A 19945-nucleotide genomic window follows, 5' to 3' on the forward strand; every position below is an offset into this window, starting at 1 on the left:
ACATTAATGCCTCAATGCTCCTTATCTTTTTCTTTTCAAATTGGCCCACACTTCCTTGTGGATGACATCACTTTAGTGTATAATGAAACCATGAAGCTATGTGACAGTGAATGCTGTGTGTAATGCAATAAAGGAAACTAAAGTTTTCCTAACTAAATAAACCTAAAGAATGGGTTACAAGCAACTAACAAGGCCAATGAATCCCTGGGCATTTTCACAAAAACTTCAGTTTCTGTGTATATGAGATATATATATACAGTAATTATTGTTGACCCTACACAATTGTGGCATTTATACTCTAATATTGCTAAATGAACAACCAGGTGTTCAATTGTAGGAAGAGATCAATAGGAAGATTACATCATATTGAATAATGAAGTTCAACTTACTGATAAATTGGTCGATTTGAAAGGTGGGTGCCTGCTCTCAAAGAGTTACCTGACAGTATCATCTGTCTGTCCCACAAAATATGTAAACATTGCTTTTTTTAATGTATTTATTTTGTATTTTAATTTAAATATGCTTTGTCAGGTGACTTTATGAAATAGCCTAGTGCTTCTGGTGGATAAATGCAATACATGGACCATTGAATGAGACATAGGAAAACAACACTATGGTTACCCGTTGTGATACTTGAAACTTCAAAAAGTGTCATCATTGTTGTCTCTCAAAGAATGTGCTGACTGGATAAAAGTAAGAAAAAAAGCTCACGAGAACATTCTAAACTCCTCCTCTCCCTCCCAATCCCTTACATAAAAGAAAAAACCCTGCTCAGTCTTTATTTAGACCAGTTGGAACCCCAGGTAGCCCAAACCTTAGAGACCCAGAGTAAGCTGTACTAATCAATTTCTTAGGATTCATAGCAGTCTACATATTTTTTTATGTCTCTGCAAACAACATTCAGAACTTGGCCAAGGAAGAGGAGTTCAGCTCCATATACCTCTGGCCATTATTTTTTTGTGGAGCAAGGTAGAAATAAAAATGTGAATTACAACTTCTTCATCCGTTTAGTAAATACTTTGAAGTATTAATGTTAACCAATGTTGTTTTGTTTTAGTCTTTCATTAGCAAAACAAATCACAAGAAACCAAATGATGACTGAAAGGTTCGTATGTTTACTGTCGACTTTTGTGTTTGTTTTGATTAAATATTCCTCAAGTTGGAAGCGGACTACCAAACACAAAGTCCCGTTTAGGAGATAAAATGGAAACTGGTATTTTTCATGAAGATTTTCATGTGAATGTGGGTCTTCAAAATGCTTCTGTATGGTTTTGACAACAAATCCTTACAGTAGGGCAATTGAAACTATGCTCTGACTTCACACTAAGCATTATGACACTCATCTGCTATGCAAAACTAGTAAAAGGTATAATGGGTAACTGCAGTGTGTGTGTGTGTGTGTGTGTGTGTGTGTGTGTGTGTGTGTGTGTGTGTGTGTGTGTGTGTGTGTGTGTGTGTGTGTGTGTGTGTGTGTGTGTGTGTGTGTGTGTGAGAGAGAGAGAGAGAGGTTTGTAACTTTAACAACCTAAATCTGCCATTGCTTTGGACTCTTTCAGTGCAAAAAAACTTTTTGCCTAACTAAGTGTGGCTTAAGTCTGCTCAAGTCCCATCCTTAGTTAACATTATTTTCCAGAACAAAACCGGTTTAGTAAGGGTATGGCAGACAATAGCTTCTTATTACAGGGCTCTCAAGTTTTATCAAAAGTTTGCCCTGGAACTCGAGAGACTTGTCTTATTGTTCTCTATTGCTGTGAAAGTACAAAGTCCTAAATCAATAAAGTCAGTTCTCAAATAGGTACAAGTTCAAGACAAAATCTAAGTAGGCCTATTTATTATACATTTATTATACTACCTAATTGTATAAAGTGGGACAAGTTATCCCTTATTTTCAGCTTGAGAAATTGTTGAAATGTGTGAGAAATAGTCTCAGGCGAATGCGTGAGCCTTTAGAGCCCTGTAAGAAACACCCCAGGTTGGAATAGTTGTTTGTTTTCAGTGACTGAGGTGACGGGCTGCCGTTACATATAGGCCCCTACGTCGTATCTTGAGTTCTGATCCAACAATGTTTCTCACGCATATTTTTAAGGGCTGTGCCTGCGACACGGCACGAGCATATGGCAAGCCGTTTTATCATTTAACCTAATCATTTAAAATTCTAATTGTTGATATCCAAAATGCAATTCTGGATATCAACAATTCGAATTCTTGATATCCAAAATGCAATTCTGGATATCAAGTTAGCATACATTTGCGTAATTAAAGCTGTAATGGGTAGGGGAGTGAGGGGAGTTTAAAAAAACGTTGCGTACACTACGCAAAAGTTGGGATTCTGTTGGGTTTAGTCTGCTCGTACCGTAGCAGACGGGTTGGAAGATGTCTGTGCAAGTGTTTGTAATGAAAAAGTCTCATAATCTCATAAGAAACCTACGTGGACCACCCAACAAAAGAGGTACTGTACTAGTTTTGGCTTTTATACTTTGTTTTGTTTTGTTCGATAACTAGCACTACAGTCGAGCTAGCAAGCACACGTTAATGCTACTGTACTCTAGCTAGCTAGGCTAGGCTGAAAAGATATGAATATAATAGACTATACGAGTCTCCAATCCTGTTTCTGAAGAGCTACCTGCCAGTAGGTTTAAGCACTAGCACTAGCACGCCTGATTCTAATTATTATCTGGTTGATCAGGTAACTCGTATCAGGTCAAATGAGTGTTGTTGGATCAAAAACCTACAGGCAAGTAGCTCTTCAGAAACAGGTTTGGAGACTGCTGGACTATATAGACTAGTAGGTTGCGAAAAGTAATGCCAGAGCCTGTCTAAGGAGACATACTCTGGTAGCCTATGGTGTATGGTGACACAACGTCCTAATTTCCCCAGACATGTCGTCTTGATGTGTGGGATGTGGAACTAGGGTCAGTCACAATTCTGATGATGGTATTGTTTTTAATCTAAGTCCCTTAATATGTAACTCTGGACAAGCTAGTTTTTTTTATTCATTTGAAGGCTCCAATCAGGGCATACATTTTATCTGTGACACTGCTGGGAGGGTGAGTGACGGTGATGAGGTAAAACAGAAAGACTGCAGACTCAAGACTGCATAGAAGTTGAATACCCCTGATCTAAAAAATGTTCCCTCTTATTTCTTTCTTATTTATTTATTTTAGGTGGCCCAGAGTCCTTGGATCATGACCACCTGGCCTGACAACACCAAGCTGACCTTGTCCAAAGCCGCTGTCCACAGCCCACATGGTGGACCTTGTCTACCTGGTTGAACAGCTCATCTGGATTCAGTCTGAAGAAAGGACACAGTTCACCTATGTTTATTGAGCTGCTGGTCTTCTGAACATGCACACATATGAATTTGACTTTAAAGGTAATCCAATCTGATCTCACCAGCAAAAGCAGAAGACAACACACCTCATACTCCGACTACTATTTGATTGATATTTGATATGTCAGCAACGTTAGATCAGAGGAATGTGCCCATATTGTGTACAAACTTTTACCTTTACATCTCATGTGCTAGGGATAAGTAGTTATTAGAGGGGGCAGGTATCAATGTAATGTTTTATGTGAAGCTATTAAATAAATCCAAAGTCACATTTATATTGTACGAATTATAATCACTTTCTTTTAATAAAGTTTGTTTGCAATACACCATCTCCATTGTGTTTATTTCATTGTATTCATAAAATTGATCATATCTGCATTTATCTTACTAGCTAATGAATTGTAGTGTGGCCTCTAATTATTGTGGCTGTCTATTCTGTTGCTGCGGGTTCTCCATTGCATCATCACTGTGGGGATGAGATGGGTTGTCCATGATGGCCATCAGCTACTCTCAGCCTCCTTCTCCAAGCTGTCCAGCATGATCCCCAGCAGAGAACTCACCTTTGATGAAGAAAGTGTCTTGTTCGTCTTCATTAACGGAGACTTAAGTTCAGTTCTGTATTTTTGTATTCTTATAAGTGACTAGATGTATTATTGATCTGCAGATTGGGAGAGAAAACAGACCTCTGACAATAAATGACGGCACAACACCAGGCTTAGGTCTCAATCATGTTTCCCAGCTTCAAAAGTCGGGGGAACGTGTTTTATAGGGTCAAATAAATTCAACATGGATATTGATAGTCAGGTATTAATGGTGTTACAACAGTCACAGAGAAAGATTCCCAGCTCCCAGCCCATGACCACTCAGGGCAGAGAGAGATCATAGGTGGAGCTCTCCCCGCCATCACAAGGGACGTTCACCCAGTACTTTCTCGTGACCCTGAACATCTATTCAACCTGACTACACACAATCTACTCTTATCAATAACAAACTCACATGACAACATACTAAGTATCCAATGACTAGTTCTATTGATTTGTGAAAGTTGTATTGATTAGTGTATAACTTAAGTACATGGGAAATCCCATACATGCATGTACAGTGAGACAGACACAGTGATGCAATGTGTGTCCAAGTTAGGACTGTAATTGGAATGCTTCAAGTTCAAGTCTTTTATTTGTCAGGTACACAGAACAACACAAGGTCAGACTGGGCATTGAAATTCTTAAGACAAGACAACGCAAGCACCTGGCATAACATAACATATAAGTACACAGATCATAATTTACATCTATGCTGAGCTTAAATAAGTGAAACTTTCTAAATATGCAGATAGCAATAAATAATCGACTATACTAACCCTAATACTAAAACTTCCTAAATATACAGATAACAATAAATAATACACCATACTAACCCTAAATGCACATAATACCTATTACAACCCTATAACCTATTCTAACCTAGGTGGAGTACAGTACAATAGTGCAAAATTGCAGATCAGTGACTATGTCAATGACCATACAGGAGCCTGATGGCGAAGTACAGTGAGGTACAGTAGTGCAGTGTTACTGATAGTGCAACCAGTACTGAAAGTGACAGTGTATAAGTGACTAGTGTGCAGTGAATCAATGTCCATATCAGTGTCCATTCAGAAGCCTGATGGCCCTTGGGTAGAAACTATTGTCCAGTCTGCGTGTGCGCGACCGGATGCTGCGGTAACGCCTGCCAGAAGGCAACGGGGTAAAGAGACTGAAGGATGGGTGGGAACAGTCTCTTAGAATCCTGCCAGCTTTCCTGAGGCAACGTGTGTGGTAGGTGTCCTGTAGGGCTGGGAGCTTCCTGCCGATGATGAACTCAGCAGAACGGACCACACTTCGTAGGGCCTTGCGGCCCCTGTCTGTGCAGCTCCCTCTATAGTGCATCTGTAAAAGTTAGTGAGAATGACTGAGTCCATACCAAACTTCTTCAGTCTCCTCAGGAAGAAGAGGCGTTTACGGGCCGCTTTGACCACCTTGTCCGTGTGAACAGACCAGGTGAGGTTGTTGCTGATGTTCACCCCGAGGAACTTGAAGCAGTTGACCTTCTCCACTTCAGATCCGTTGATGAGTAGGGGTGCATGCTCCTCCTCCTGCCGCCTCCTATAGTCCACAATCATCTCCTTGGTCTTGCTGATGTTGAGAGAGAGGTTATTGTCTTGGTACCATGATGTCAAGGTGTCAACCTCCTCTCTTTAGGCTGACTCGTCACTGTCAGAGATGAGGCCCACGATGGTTGTGTCGTCAGCAAACTTAACAAGGAGGTTGGAGCTGTGCGTTGCCACACAGTCGTGAGTGAACAAGGAGAACAGGAGAGGGCTGAGCACACAGCCCTGGGGGGTGCCTGTGTTGGTGATCAGTACGGATGAGGTGCGGTCACCGATTCTCACCACCTGTGGCCTCCCCGTCAGGAAGTGGAAGATCCACTTGCAGAGGGAGGTGCTCAGTCCCAGGTCCACAAGCTTGGAGACCAGTCTGGAGGGGATGATGGTGTTGAATGCTGAGCTGTAGTCAATGAACAGCATCCTCACATACGTATTCCCTTTGTCCAGGTGGGAGAGAGCGGTGTGCATAGTCAGAGCGATGGCATCGTCTGTAGACCTGTTGGACCAGGGTGGGGGGCAGCGAGGAGCAGATGAATGATTTGACTAGCCGCTCAAAGCACTTAATAACACCCATTGGAAATGCCAGTCCTAGGAATTAATGACTGCATCTTTTGTTTTGAACTGCATCATTTCAACATATTTGTGAAATAATAAAACACAATGCCTGCTTTTTCCCTCCCACATGAACAACATAGGCCATACTTATGTAAAATGAGCTGGTTTTGGATTGTGTTGGACGGTTTAGCATCTATAGCTCCAAGAGGAAAGTTTAGTAGTTTTATTACAAATAATTGAAAGCTTAATATATGCCAGTAGTGCTTCAAATTATTGGGTGGTATAGTCTCATAAATTTTCGTGCGTATGTTACTCGTGTGTACCTGCTACTCGGAGCAGGTACACATTTGAACAGTAGATGGCGTAGTTCTGCCAATTTAGTGGAATTTAATCTGAACCCACATAACGATGTTACACATACAATACATTCATAAAAATAAAAAAAGGACAATGATTACGTTTTTTGGGGTCTCAAAACATCCAACTTCATCCATTTTCAAAATCAATGTTGAACTAAACCAAACGCCAACGGATGGCAAAGTCTACAATGGCAGCAGTGGGCAACGCTCTTAGCGTAGAAAATGTTACGCCTTTGCAAACAGAATTTACGTAGCCTGCCTACTCCCGCCCACATGAAAGTCATTAGCATACATTGTTGATATCCAGAATTCAATTCTGGATATCAAGAATTCGAATTTTTGATATCCAAGATGCAATTCTTGATATCCAAAATTCGAATTGTTGATATCCAAAATGCAATTCTTGATATCAAAAATTCGAATTGATGATATCCAAAATGCAATTCTTGATATCCAAAATTCGAATTGTTGATATCCAAAATGCAATTCTTGATATCCAAAATTCGAATTCTTGATATCCAAAATGCAATTCTTGATATCCAAAATTGGAATTCTTGATATCCAAAATTGAATTCTTGATATCCAAAATTCGAATTTTGGATATCAAGAATTCATTGGTTAAATGATAAAACGGCTTGCCATACGAGCAAGTCTACTGTCAGCTCCAGTGCCTATCACTACTTGGCCAACAACTTTCCCTTCCATCCTTGTACACTGAGTAGGTGTGTTCGACTTCATTCCGCCGGCGCTGCAGTGTTTCCCAACCAGTGTGCCATCGTCAGGTGTGCCGTGGGAAATGATCTAATATCACCTAATTAACCTGTAATAAAGTGTGGCAGATTCTTCATGCTTTGGCTTTTGCCTACTTTGTGAGTGCTTTGGTTCGAGTGAGTTCTAAATATTACCGACGCTTCCACCAGAGTGAGTTATTTTTCCAAAACGGAAGCTAGCTAGCTTTAGTTAGCTTCCGTTACCTAGCAACCTAGCATAATACTCGTACCAATGCTACTACCTGCTAGTTAGCCTCCTGATTGTAAATTTTGAAGCCATACTATAGCGTTTGTCATATAGTTTTGTCTATCGGAAAATAGTCGAGGAGCAAGAGGAACTCATTGAACTGAAACAAGATCGTGGTTTAAAGCTAAACTTTGCTGATCTTCCTTTGGACAGTTTTTGGTTATCTGTTGCCAAGGAGTTCCCCATTCTAGCCAACAAAGCTATTTTGATATTGCTCCCGTTTTTAACCACATATCTGTGAGCTGAGCTTCTCAAGCTTGACTGCGATAAAAAACTTAAAACAGAGAGAGACTGAGAGCTGTTGAGGAAAAGCTTCGTGTGTGTCTTTCTACCATTACTGCCAGGATTATGGCAAGCCGTTTTATGATTTAACCAATGAATTCTTGATATCCAAAATTCGAATTCTTGATATCAACAATTGCATTTTGGAAAATGAAATTATTCTGTCAAAAAATAACACTTGTTTTCACTTCACAAGGTACATGCAGTCAATCAAAGTACACCAGGTTTCAAAATACTGGCTATTGTTGACATTATAAAAACTGCATAGACTAATGTTTCAGGTATTTGCATGCAAAACATGCAATCCACCTTTACACAAAATGTCTTGGTTGGGAACTGTATGTCCACATGTACAATAATGTTCACATTCAAACACATTTAAGTAAAAAGCAAATCAGTTTTTTTCTTCCTTACTGTTTACTAAAGGAAGTACAGTAGAAACACAGTATACAGTAATAGAACAGAAAAAGTTTTACAGTAATTCTTACAGTGAACAAAATATTGGTTTGTTGAAAGATGTTTTTATACTGTATCTAAGGTTTGGATAATTGTTTTTGCTATTGTGGGATGTTGTGTGTTAACATTCGTAAATACTACACAAACAATCCATCATTTTGTTGGGAAGTATAGCTTGTCTGTTAAGAAAATGTGTTGTGGAAATGTGTTCACTGACGGCATATTGTGTGAAAAAGACATGAAATATGTGAATTGTGTTTACAGAAAAAAAAAAATGTGACAACTGTTTGGACAAATGCTTGTTAGCGACTGAAAAAAACTGTAATTTACAGCTTAATTGAAAAATGTAACATATTATGTCAATGGTAATTATACTCTATATTCGGAGGGGCCCCCAAATCAATTATGCTTAAGGCCCCATAAAGGCTTGGGCCAGCCCTCCAACGTTATAATTTCAAATGATATCTAGTCAATCTGTTGAAAATAGTGTTGTGTAGACACAATAGATTTATTTGTACGTTTTTATTGAAGTCTCCACCTTCCATGTTTCAGTGAGTGCTGTTGGCCGTGTTGCGTCTTTGCTCCGCAGCTTCACTCGTTTTAAACCAACCAATCATCGCGCAACTCATCTATATATTCATGAGCATAACATAAAAGGGAGAATACCAGGGGCGATTCTAGGATCAGTCCTTTAGGGGTGCTCAGCTCTCAATGAGAATGTGACATGTATACAGTGCCTTGCAAAAGTGCTAAACCTCCTTGTTAATAACAGGCATGCAAACAGGTCAGGGGTAAAAAAGGTGAGAAGGATACGGTGAACAGCCTGGCTCTGCCCTCCTACGTACTTCCACTGAATTTTCATTTTGCTTCTGTACTGCGTCTGGGCTTTAGATATATTTGTCAGATGTCTCCGGTAAACTTTTTACTGGTCCAATCAGCGAACAGAGGGAGTGTCTGAGAATGATGACGTTGATGTCGTGCGCTAGTTTGAGTTGTAGTTCCGTAATGGCGGCAGATAAAAATGCGAGCGAAACCATTTGGCCATTGTGGCAACGCTGCCGAATATCCAGACGTTAAAGCCGGAGCAAGAACAATCTTTGATCCCCACGGGGTTCGTTTGATTTTCCAGCTAGCTCCGTTAGTGGTGAAGGAGTTGGCTAAGGTGAACGCTAGCGATTGGTTATACCAGATCCAGAGTGGCTCTGGGCAGATCCAATAGTTTTAAACTTCAACAGAGTACCCGCCTTCAAGGAAGTTAACGCTTGTCAATGGATTGAGCCCAGACTCTCTGTACAAATGAAATGTACGAGTCTGGTTAGGACCAGGCTATGAATCTGCTGGTGCACTTTGAGAGCAAAATTAAGAGGCTAGATCTATGTAGAATCTGTGCTCTTGTAAACAATGTCATGTTCTTTTAACCATAAATAAATTTTTTGTATAGCGTACATCATAAAAAACAATTAACCCTTGTGTTATCTTCGGGTCATTCTGACCCATCAGTCATTGTGACCCACCGTCGTATTGCGACAAATTTACCGCATACAAAGACAAAGTGAAGCATTTTCTTTTAACAGCTAGGCTGTCTCAGACCCCCCACATTGCAAAGGTTAAAAGAAAATTATTTTAATTTGTTTTTGTATTGGGTAAAATTGGGTAAACACAACGATGGTTCGTTATGAACCTTTGGGTCATGTGACCCGAAGGCAGCACGAGGGTTAAACAAATGGTATTACCTGTGTTGAACTACTTTAAAAAGCAAAAGTCAAAAGCATCACTTACTGTAAAGCAAACACACATCCAATAGAAATCATTTTTAATATTGTATTAAAATTGTTTCTACTAGATGATGTAAGATGGGTCTGTAAACCTCTCCCCACTCTGCCTCTGATTGTCTGTGAGGTTTAGGCATTAGGAGTGACGATTGGTTCCAGAGCCAGTTGAAAAGTTGGGAAGCAAGGGTAAAATGCTGTGTTGGCCACGGCCACTACCCGCCACGACGCTAATTGATCTGGATAACAATTAATACATGTATGTATTATTATGCAAAAATTTAATGAATGAAAAAACTAAGGATGTCCCTTTCTTGATGAACTACCAGCATCAAATGATAATAAACAATAACAATTTTTATTTTTTTATTATTATTATTTTTAGGGGTGCTGAGATTAAATTTAGGTGAGCACCCCTAAAAAGGATCTAAATCGCCACTGGAGAATTGTTTTATTCCAGGGCTATTTCACAAGGTTCATTAGGACACATAGAACAGCACCAGAGCTATTTTCAGCCCAACCAATGTTACATACCCTATTCGGAGACCTTAAGGAATAATGTGAAATACCCTATAAAATCAGTAAATGACCCTTTTAAATGCAGTTTAACCTGAAGGTAGGCTCAGACAGGTCGATAACAGCATTCTGACCCAGAATATCAGCTGTCCTGAAAACGGACCAAATGTTCACATGCCTATAGCCTAGACTGAAATGTACTCTGGTTACTCATACTAGTCCCCTCAATATACAATGAGAATAATTTGATGCTGGGATTTACGGAACATAAATGACATGGGGGGTGCATTTCAGGGCACAACACTGGCCCATGGATATGAGGTGCTAGCGACAGAAAGTGAGCCTGTAAAAACCAAAAGTTTAGACTGGAAAGTTAATTTCTAGCCTACCAAGCAGTACACTAGCCATGGAGTTTAAGGTAAACTTTCACTGGCAATTCAGCAAAACAAAATTCAAGTAATTCAGTACGGCCAAGTGACATTCCTGCAAAACTTTTTGTTGCAGCAATTTTTGCTGATAAACATTTTGAGGGTTTTGTTTTTTTAATGAAGATTGGATATAGAAACAAATCTAGTGTGTCGTGTTGTATGTGTGTGTGTCGTGGATGTACAGCCCCCAAGACTGTGCTGATCGTTTATGCTCACCAGAGCTCAGCCTCATTCAACGCTGCAGCCAGCTTGCAAGACTTCAAAGTCTCTGCTACACAGCAGGACGTCACAGGTTTTCTTTTTCTGTCTCCCTAGCCTAACCTAACACACACAATTAGACAAAATATCTTAAATGTGCACACATCCAAAGACATACACATATATGATATTGAAAACACTCTGTGACTTGTGCTAGGTGAGCTGAAGAAGCCTGATAATTTACAACATGGAGACGAGTGCATGCACGCATGGAAGGAGGGCTGCCTCACTTTGTGTTGTGGTATGTTTCCTGTGCACTCATGCATCTCTCTTTCTCACTGTGATTAGTATCGTGATTAACTACTTTCACTACTACTTTTAATTTCTCACTCTCTCTTTTGTATTTGTTGATGAATATGAACCTGAGTCTTGACTCAAGGCTTTGCCTCTACCTTGCAGAGGATCTATAAGAACGGCTTAATGGTCCTCTTTGTTTTGTCTCTCTGTACAAGCATGAATGTCATACATTGGGGCGAGATTAAGTTTGTGATACTTTTTATCAAATGTATTCATTTTGTGTAAGTGTGGTACAACTTTATAAAGACTAAACCTACATTGTTTGATTAGGAGATAACGGGTTGAAAAAAACAAGGATTTTAGTTGTGTGAAATGGGTTCCTTTTCTTGTCGGACAAAAAAGCACTGTTGTCCACCACCGGAGCAATGAACAGCATGTTCAGTCCTGATGGTATCCACGGAAATATCAATGTAACATTATGGCCCTTGCAGGTGAGCAAGGACAGTATGTTGAGAAATAGAGGCAATATAACAGATAAGAGATGTAGCTAGAAACAATGGTCCTTTTTAGGTTTGTTAACAACATAGATTAAATGTGCAAAGATAGATTTCCCTCCAAGTCACCTGTCTTGTACATTACAAAATGGCATTCTACACTTTTGTGGGTTCCAAGTCCTTGCACTGCAGATCTCCTGGTGCTCTGCTCACTGTCCACCTTTAGTGCGCACTACTATGTTAGAGGACTGGCGAACCAGACTGAGAGGCTTGACGCCTTGACCTTTGCTCCCTGCGAGCTCTTTGATCTCAGTATTCCAGGGTTTTTTAAACTTCGTCCAGATGTGAGGAAGGAACGCAGCTCTCACCCCAGCGGTATCACTGTAGGCCCCAACATCTTTGCAAACCCCTCCCCATCAACAACCAGCTGAAAGCTCCACCCCATGACAAGAAGACAACTCCCTGACTCTTAAGAGAAGGCCTCCAAGTCAGCCTATAAGTCTTATACTACTGAAAGTGTTGTTTAGATCTTCAACTTCGAAGTTTTTTTAAATAAAAAAAAACGAAACTTTGTAAATGTCCGTCCTGTGTACTATGTCTATTGTGGACTATTAAATAGTCTTGCTGATGCTTTTTCATTACTGGAATAATTCACAGTGAAAATAATTTGCAGAAAGATTTATTTAAAAAGCACTCGGATGCACTGTAAGATTCTAAAGAGGGGCGAATTGTGATTGTGCAGTTCGACACAATAGTCTGTCAGATGTGGGATTAATGTGTCCTGGAATGGGTGAGCATAGACAGGTTTATATTAAGATAAATGATTAATTAAACTTTTTACCAAATCTCATTTGAATATCTGGTAAAGTCATCGTGGATTTTGCATTTAAATCTTATGGGGCTCAGAAGATATTTGGGAGGTCCCCCTATAATCGGAATGGTACAGCCTTATAGTGACGTCATCATTTGGGCAATGCTAGGCCGGAGGAGCTTGTTTTGCTAAATTGTTGACGCTATAGTTTAACATTTCAATATTGTTTGGGGTGTTGGACATACAATTAGTTATCTTTACGACTTAATTATTTGACGTGTATCATTTCAGTCCCTATCGTGCGAAAGCGCTCAGAACCCGCAAACATGAAATGGATGTTTAAAGAGGATCATTCTCTGGGTAAGATTTGTTTCATGACAAGGCAAATTAAAATGTCTATGGTCCTTGCACTTTTCCTGCTCTATACAAGTTATTAGGCTACTTGATAGCCTACGTTTCCGTCTTAATAGGTGAAGTGGCCTAGGGTTGAGGTTTCAATTTGTCTTTGTTTCAAGAACGAAAGTCCCGAACCATAACATGGTGAAATTTCAAGAACTGTTTAACATAACCTGATATACATTAGCAGTTTCTCGTCTAATATCTTAAATATATTGTTGTATAGTTTAAAGTAGATTTATTTATTTTGTTCAAGGTATATGAAGTCGGTAGAATTTCTGCAGACCCACGCATATAAATAAACAGGCCACGACTTGGTCTGTTTGAAAATGTAGGTTAATACTAAACGCGTTTTGGCAAAGGCTATGGTTTTTTGCGACAAAAACTCCATTCACTGTGCAACGAAAACTTGAAAATACATTAAATCTAATAGCCTAATAAACAATAGTCTGGTTAAACGGGTCCATTAGGTCATTCTGAACCATTCTGTTTTTTACACACCTATTTAAATTAATTCCAACAAAAGCCAGATTTATTATTTTAATGTATACGATTTTTAAATATTATCAGGTGTGTCTGCGAATTGACAGGTTTACTGAGGGATTACCCAAGGTGCACCTGTGTCCACAGCTGCTCCTTGTTGATCTGTGGAGCAGAGAATATCATGTGACATCAGCATTCAAATGTTGTACTGTTAGGAAGACTGTGGCTCTACTGACAATAGGCAAGAGTAAATAGGTCTACTGCCGGATTTGCACTGGTCTAAACTGTCACTCACTCTTGACCTAATCTCTTACTCTTTTTCCATCTCTATCGTTTTTCCCGAACAGAACATCGGTGCATAGAGTCTGCTAAAATACGTAATAAGTACCCAGACAGGGTTCCGGTGAGTGAGAGCTGAACTACCACATTGTTTGTGTCAATATGAATGACTAGTTGCATAATATTTTGGTGAATAAATTAATGTCTATTACCCTGTGTACCTAGGTTATTGTGGAGAAGGTGTCAGGGTCACAGATTGTGGACATTGACAAGAGGAAGTATTTGGTTCCCTCCGACATCACTGTGGCCCAGTTCATGTGGATCATCCGAAAACGCATCCAGCTCCCATCTGAAAAGGCCATCTTCCTGTTTGTTGATAAAACTGTGCCTCAATCCAGGTCTGAAATCACCAGGAAAATACAATTAGCCTTTTAGTATCCAATAGCCGAGCGACTATTAGTTTTATTAGGTGGAACGGAAGTTAATGCATTCAAGCCAATGTGGGATGAATCACAATCCTATTCTGAAAAAACTATTAAGAATAGTGCTTTTTTCAAAAACATATCTTATTTGAGATTTTATCATAGGTAAAGCGGACTAAGGTTAAGATATCAGAGCCTTAACTCTCATATAAAACAAAAAACCTGCTCTCATTCAAGTGAATAGAACAGTTTGTGCCTAAACAGCTTTACTGATGAGAATTTCAACCGCTTTATTATTTTATTCCTGGTCTTTCCCATTGCAGCATTACAATGGGACAGCTGTACGAAAAGGAGAAAGACGAGGACGGCTTTTTATATGTGGCATACAGTGGAGAGAACACCTTCGGCTTCTAGAACTGCATCATCATCATCATCATCATTATCATGATCAGCCTTATCTACCGAAACACCTGGCCACCCCATGGCCACATCCTCCCCATCATCTACATTCAATTACAATCACCCTTACTCACCCATTGATCAAAGCTGAATGAAACCCCACAGAGAATAAAAGAGGCTAAAGAAGTTGAGGTTTATAATAAGTGTAATCACTTAAATTTAAATTATTGAATGCACCAGTCTATTCTGTTCTTGCCCAATGCTATATTACTGACATACATATATATCACAAAATATACATCCATATATTGAGTTATGTATAGTGCATACATTGGAATTATTATTTTTATATAGCTGGGCTTTGCAATTAGGAGATGCTTGGTTTGTTTATTTTGTCATTGTTTTTTGTTTGCTTCGAGTTTTGCTTTCTTCCTTGAAGATGATATTTAAATACTTTTAATTATTTGAAAGGTAAGGTAGCTGGATGACCTAACCAATAAAAAGTAACAGTATCCCCTTGTTTTTATCAGAAAATTGTGTTTTATTTGAAAATAAAAGTTACTGTTGAGTTTGGTGTATGGGACTCGGGATCAATCAATTTTCAAGGAGTGTAATGTCTATTCTGTAGCATGAGACTTTCAATCGCATCCTGAATAAGCTTAAGGGAACCCCACTCCCCTGCACACACACACCTTTTGTTTTTACAAGGTTTTCAAATTCACCTTATTTAAATTGGTCTATCTGAAATAAAATCCTTAGCAATAAGATGTCGTAATCTTATGATTTAAACTGATAGTCAAAAACAGAGTTAAGTCAGCCACTAGATGGCCATATCTAGTGCTGTAGTGCATACAGTACTTTCACAAAAGAGGACCAAAGCAACAACAGTTACTTGTAAATGACTAAATTGTGTACTAAATTATAAATGCATACCAAGTGATGGTAATTTATAATAAATACTTTGACAACTACAATTAGAACTAAAAAGTGTGCATTCACTGAAACCATCCTACCTAAGTATTAAGAAGTATTTTATGTTTATCTACATATGCATTTTGTACTCAAACATGTAACACATTTGGTATATGATAGTGTACATATTCTTCTAACTTACACTATTGCTCTCATTCTTGCAGCTGATGCGTCTTCGATGACCGTAGCCATAGTGTTGAAATACTTCCTCCTTTATTTAATATTTGGATTATCTCTGTTTCCTCAACCGCTTCCTGAGAGACCGTGGTCATTTTTACACTTTGTGTCAAAAGAAGCCAGTCCATAGACTAGGGCAGTGTTTCTCAACTGGTGTTTAACATTAATGGTAAATACAGACCATTCCTTGACCGTAATCAACTGTTACTGAACAACGTACATCTGATCCTTGATTTTCTGCTGTACTTTCTAAATGCACTATTTATATGTAGCTTTGGATAAAAACATCTGCTAAATGGAGAAAAGGGAAATGTATTTAGATTCATGTTCAACTTAAAATATAGGGTACTTAAAATGTGTTTTGAGTAGACTTGAGTTTACTAGATTTGAGCATTCCCAAAACTAAAATGTTTTATAAAACAACAGTTTTGAGAATTGACCAATTCAATTATCAAGTGTGCTCTAGCTTAGTACAATAGCATATACTGACTGATTTTATACTGTATCCTTATTTTATATAAATAAAAGCATTAAAGGTGTTTATCTACAGTGAATATTAGCAACAAAATTGCATGTCCTATTTTGTCATCTGACAATTTAATCAACATTTAGAAGCACCTTTGTTGTCTGTTGTAAAGCTTATGATTCACAAATAACAAAGATCACTTTTACATACTTACAACTTTACAACCATAACCCTGTCATGCAGAGACAACTGTAATGATTGGATAACACTTTATCTTTTATTTCTGTTCACATGCAAATTGTATTTGTTCTCAGTATATACAGAGAGGGGGGGAGGTTACACTGTAACTAAAATGTATTCATCCATTGTACTTCCTTTGAGACCCAATTCTTTGTAATCCTTTTCTGTGTATAGGGATAAATAAGTTGGTAAAAATGTGAATACTTTTTCTTCTGTCAATAAAAAATATTATAATTGTTGCAATCCTTGAGCTAACAGTGGATCGGCTACCATACAGAATTGTGATGGGCTATGCTGTTTTGGTTGATGACATCAGTGGAATGACAGGTGTGGTTGAGGACATCACCGATGACATGACAGGTGTTGAACGGCTACCAATTTTTTCTATGTGGTTTATCACCCAGTCCAGAGAGGGGTTAACACAAAACTTCTTGTTGGCTTTTGTTGTAAACCTGTAAATAGACACATTGAACACAATCATTACTCATTATAACACACATTAAACACTTTAGAGAAAATGTCGGCTACTCAGCATACTTTTTTGAATAATTAATAGGCCTATTCATCCTACTTACACTATTGCTCTGAAAGGGCAGCGACTAGGGGTCGCGGCAAACTCTTTTAACCTGTTCAGTGGAATCTTGTAGTCAATGAATCTTGGACAGCAGGAGCCTTTTGTAGTATCAATGGCCTCTGAAGCTGTGAACACATAATTACACACTGATTAACACATAGAAACCGTACTTCATGCATCCCAATTATCTGTCATGTACTCCTCATCAACAATGACACAGACGAACACTCACCCTTAGACATGTATAGGGAGCAGAGCATCCCCAGAAGGAGTAGAGCGGTCATGTTCTGCATGGTCCTCACAGCGATGGGGAGAGATGCTAGGCTGGACTGAGAGACTGAGATCTTTTCAAATGATCTGGTGTGGCTCTGTGTCTGTCCTCACCTCTATTTTATAAGGAGCTGAAGGAACTCACATCATGTTTCCTCTCATTCTTGCAGCTGGTACTTCTTAGAAGGCCCTCCATCTTCTTCAAATACTTCCTTATCAACTTCTTGTTTCATTAATTTGGTTATATTTCCGATGATGCAAATTCTTGCATTACACAGAAAATATGTTCATGTCAATGGAAGCCAACTTGTTCTTCCTGTTATTGGTTTCATAATGTTCTGCTACACTTTGCTGTAAAAATAAAGAAATTAGGTTTAATAGCACAATAAAAATTTTGTCTTCTAATTCCCACATATTCTGTAACATTCTACAGGTACCAGGTAAGTTATGTAAGTAATTCATAAATAATTGTGTTTCATGTCATTCCTTTGCAACAGCATCAGTAATGTGTTCACACATAAATCCTTCACAACTCTGCCAATTTGGTTTTAATACATAACATCTTAAACACACAATAGACAATACACATCTTTACTAGATCTATAGTCAAATATTTTTACACATACCTGGCGATTACAGTGTACAGTATTGGAAGTTCTCATTCAATATCTAGTTTTTTAAGAAGCACCTGGGGATGTTAAAGATACTATATTGATTCTGTTGACTCTAAGTTAATATTTAGCAGTATGCTTGTAGCAGTTTGAGAGCTTGAGTGCACGTTTACATTTAGTCATTTAGCAGATGCTCTTATCCAGAGCGACTTACAGTAAGTACAGGGACATTCCCCCAAGGCAAGTAGGGTGAAGTGCCTTGCCCAAGGACACAACATAATTTTTCACGGCCTGGAATCGAACCTGCAACCTTCTGATGGGTAGCCCGATTCCCTCACCGTGCAGCCTCCTCTCTAGCCAGTGCAATACTGTTTTGGTACAGTTTTTGTTCCACTGGTGTCTGTAAACTATTAGTATTGATGTCTGAAATATATAATGACTGTAAAATGTATTTGTTGTAATGCTAAAATATGTCTGCCTCAGTAGGTATTTTTGAGAAAGTATCTTGAACCCATAAAGGGGTTTCCTTGTACAAGAATGAGGATGATAAAGGCAAAAACAGACTTTTTGACTAAAACATTTTGGGTTTACGTTGACTATCATAATTCTCAGATGTATATATATATATATATCCAAACGTCATACTCTTCTAAATCTAGCTTGACTGGTATGCATTTCCCCAAAAGTGTGCTTTGCCACATAGTTCATTTTATCCCTATACACAGAAAAGGCTTACAAAGAATTGGGTCAAGTGTAACTCCCCCCCTCTCCCTGTATATACTGAGAACAAATACTATTTGCATGTGAACAGAAATAAAAGATGAAGTTGTATCCAATCATGACAGGGTTGTGGTTTTGACAACACATTTTTGGTTTATGTTGACTATCATAATTCTCAGATGTTTTGAAACCTAAATTTATAGGTTTATTTATTAAAACTGAAAGGCCCAGTTTCACAGACATGGATTGTCTAGTACTAATGTAAGAGAAAACTTAAAATAATGCTTGGTTTGATAAACTAATTAAAAAGTTAAAAAATAAGTCACACAAATAAGTGAAAGCACCTTTATATACTTTAACCTTGTCTTGTTGAGACTCGTCCAGGGTACAAATACAAGCAAACAAGCACGAAACAGTTTACCACCACATGAAAATGTTTTTTGATAATATGAACAGGGTATATCTACTTGTAAGCAGCTTCTTCTTTAAAATATACTTCCTACAGTCCTGAAAAGCTTTAGAGGAAACAGACACCAGTGGAACAAAAACTGTAACAAAACAGTATGGCACAGTATTGTTCCTTCTACATCACGTGCACTCAACATGTGGACATAAGCTCTCAAACTGCTACAAGCATACTGCTAAATATTAACTTAGAGACAACAGAATCAATATAGTATCTTTAACATCCCCAGGTGCATACCCATTCTTAAAAACTAGATATTGAATGAGAACTTCCAATACTGTACACTGTAATCGCCAGGTATGTGTAAAAACATTTGACTATAGATCTAGTAAAGATGTGTATTGTCTATTGAGTGTTTAAGATGTTATGTATTAAAACCAAATTGGCAGAGTTGTGAAGGATTTATGTGTGAACACATTACTGATGCTGTTGCAAAGGAATGACATGAAACACAATTATTTATGAATTACTTACATAACTTACCTAATGTTACAGAATATGTGGGAATTAGAAGACAACATTTTTATTGTACTATTAAACCTAATTTCTTTATTTTTACAGCAAAGTGTAGCAGAGCATTATGAAACCAATAACAGGAAGAACAAGTTGGCTTCCATTCACATGAAAATATTTTCTGCGTAATGCAAGAATTTGCATCATCGGAAATATAACCAAATTAATGAAACAAGAAGTTGATAAGGAAGTATTTGAAGAAGATGGAGGGCCTTCTAAGAAGTACCAGCTGCAAGAATGAGAGGAAACATGATGTGAGTTCCTTCAGCTCCTTATAAAATAGAGGTGAGGACAGACACAG

General features: G+C 38.4%; 3 protein-coding genes and 1 long non-coding RNA gene across 4 annotated transcripts; 3 read left to right on the forward strand and 1 right to left on the reverse strand.

Moving 5' to 3' along the window:
• The first annotated feature begins 2314 nt into the window (after nt 1-2314).
• LOC134028449 (uncharacterized) lies at nt 2315-3655 on the forward strand. The gene is made up of 2 exons (XR_009931526.1): nt 2315-2449; nt 3165-3655. It is a non-coding gene; the product is annotated as an uncharacterized LOC134028449 (long non-coding RNA).
• Nucleotides 3656-10704: 7049 nt separating this feature from the next.
• On the forward strand, nt 10705-12311 carry nqo1 (NAD(P)H dehydrogenase, quinone 1). The gene is given in 8 exon segments (XM_062471801.1): nt 10705-10765; nt 11041-11148; nt 11272-11406; nt 11482-11534; nt 11738-11834; nt 11985-12116; nt 12119-12234; nt 12237-12311. Coding segments are annotated over 8 exon segments (777 nt in total).
• Nucleotides 12312-12798: 487 nt separating this feature from the next.
• On the forward strand, nt 12799-15211 carry LOC134028126 (gamma-aminobutyric acid receptor-associated protein-like 2). The gene is made up of 4 exons (XM_062471499.1): nt 12799-13016; nt 13883-13938; nt 14040-14212; nt 14560-15211. The coding sequence occupies exons 1-4, from the start codon at nt 12983-12985 to the stop codon at nt 14648-14650; spliced, it is 354 nt and encodes a 117-aa protein (XP_062327483.1). The 5' UTR covers nt 12799-12982; the 3' UTR covers nt 14651-15211.
• Nucleotides 15212-16779: 1568 nt separating this feature from the next.
• Nucleotides 16780-17426, reverse strand: LOC134028321 (eotaxin-like). Its single transcript, XM_062471802.1, has 3 exons — nt 17297-17426; nt 17066-17189; nt 16780-16942 (listed from the first exon to the last, which is right to left on the reverse strand). The coding sequence occupies exons 1-3, from the start codon at nt 17355-17357 to the stop codon at nt 16780-16782; spliced, it is 348 nt and encodes a 115-aa protein (XP_062327786.1). The 5' UTR covers nt 17358-17426.
• Between the last annotated feature and the right edge of the window lie 2519 nt (nt 17427-19945).

This window comes from Osmerus eperlanus, chromosome 10, assembly GCF_963692335.1.
Source record: "Osmerus eperlanus chromosome 10, fOsmEpe2.1, whole genome shotgun sequence".
Lineage (NCBI taxonomy): Eukaryota > Metazoa > Chordata > Actinopteri > Osmeriformes > Osmeridae > Osmerus > Osmerus eperlanus.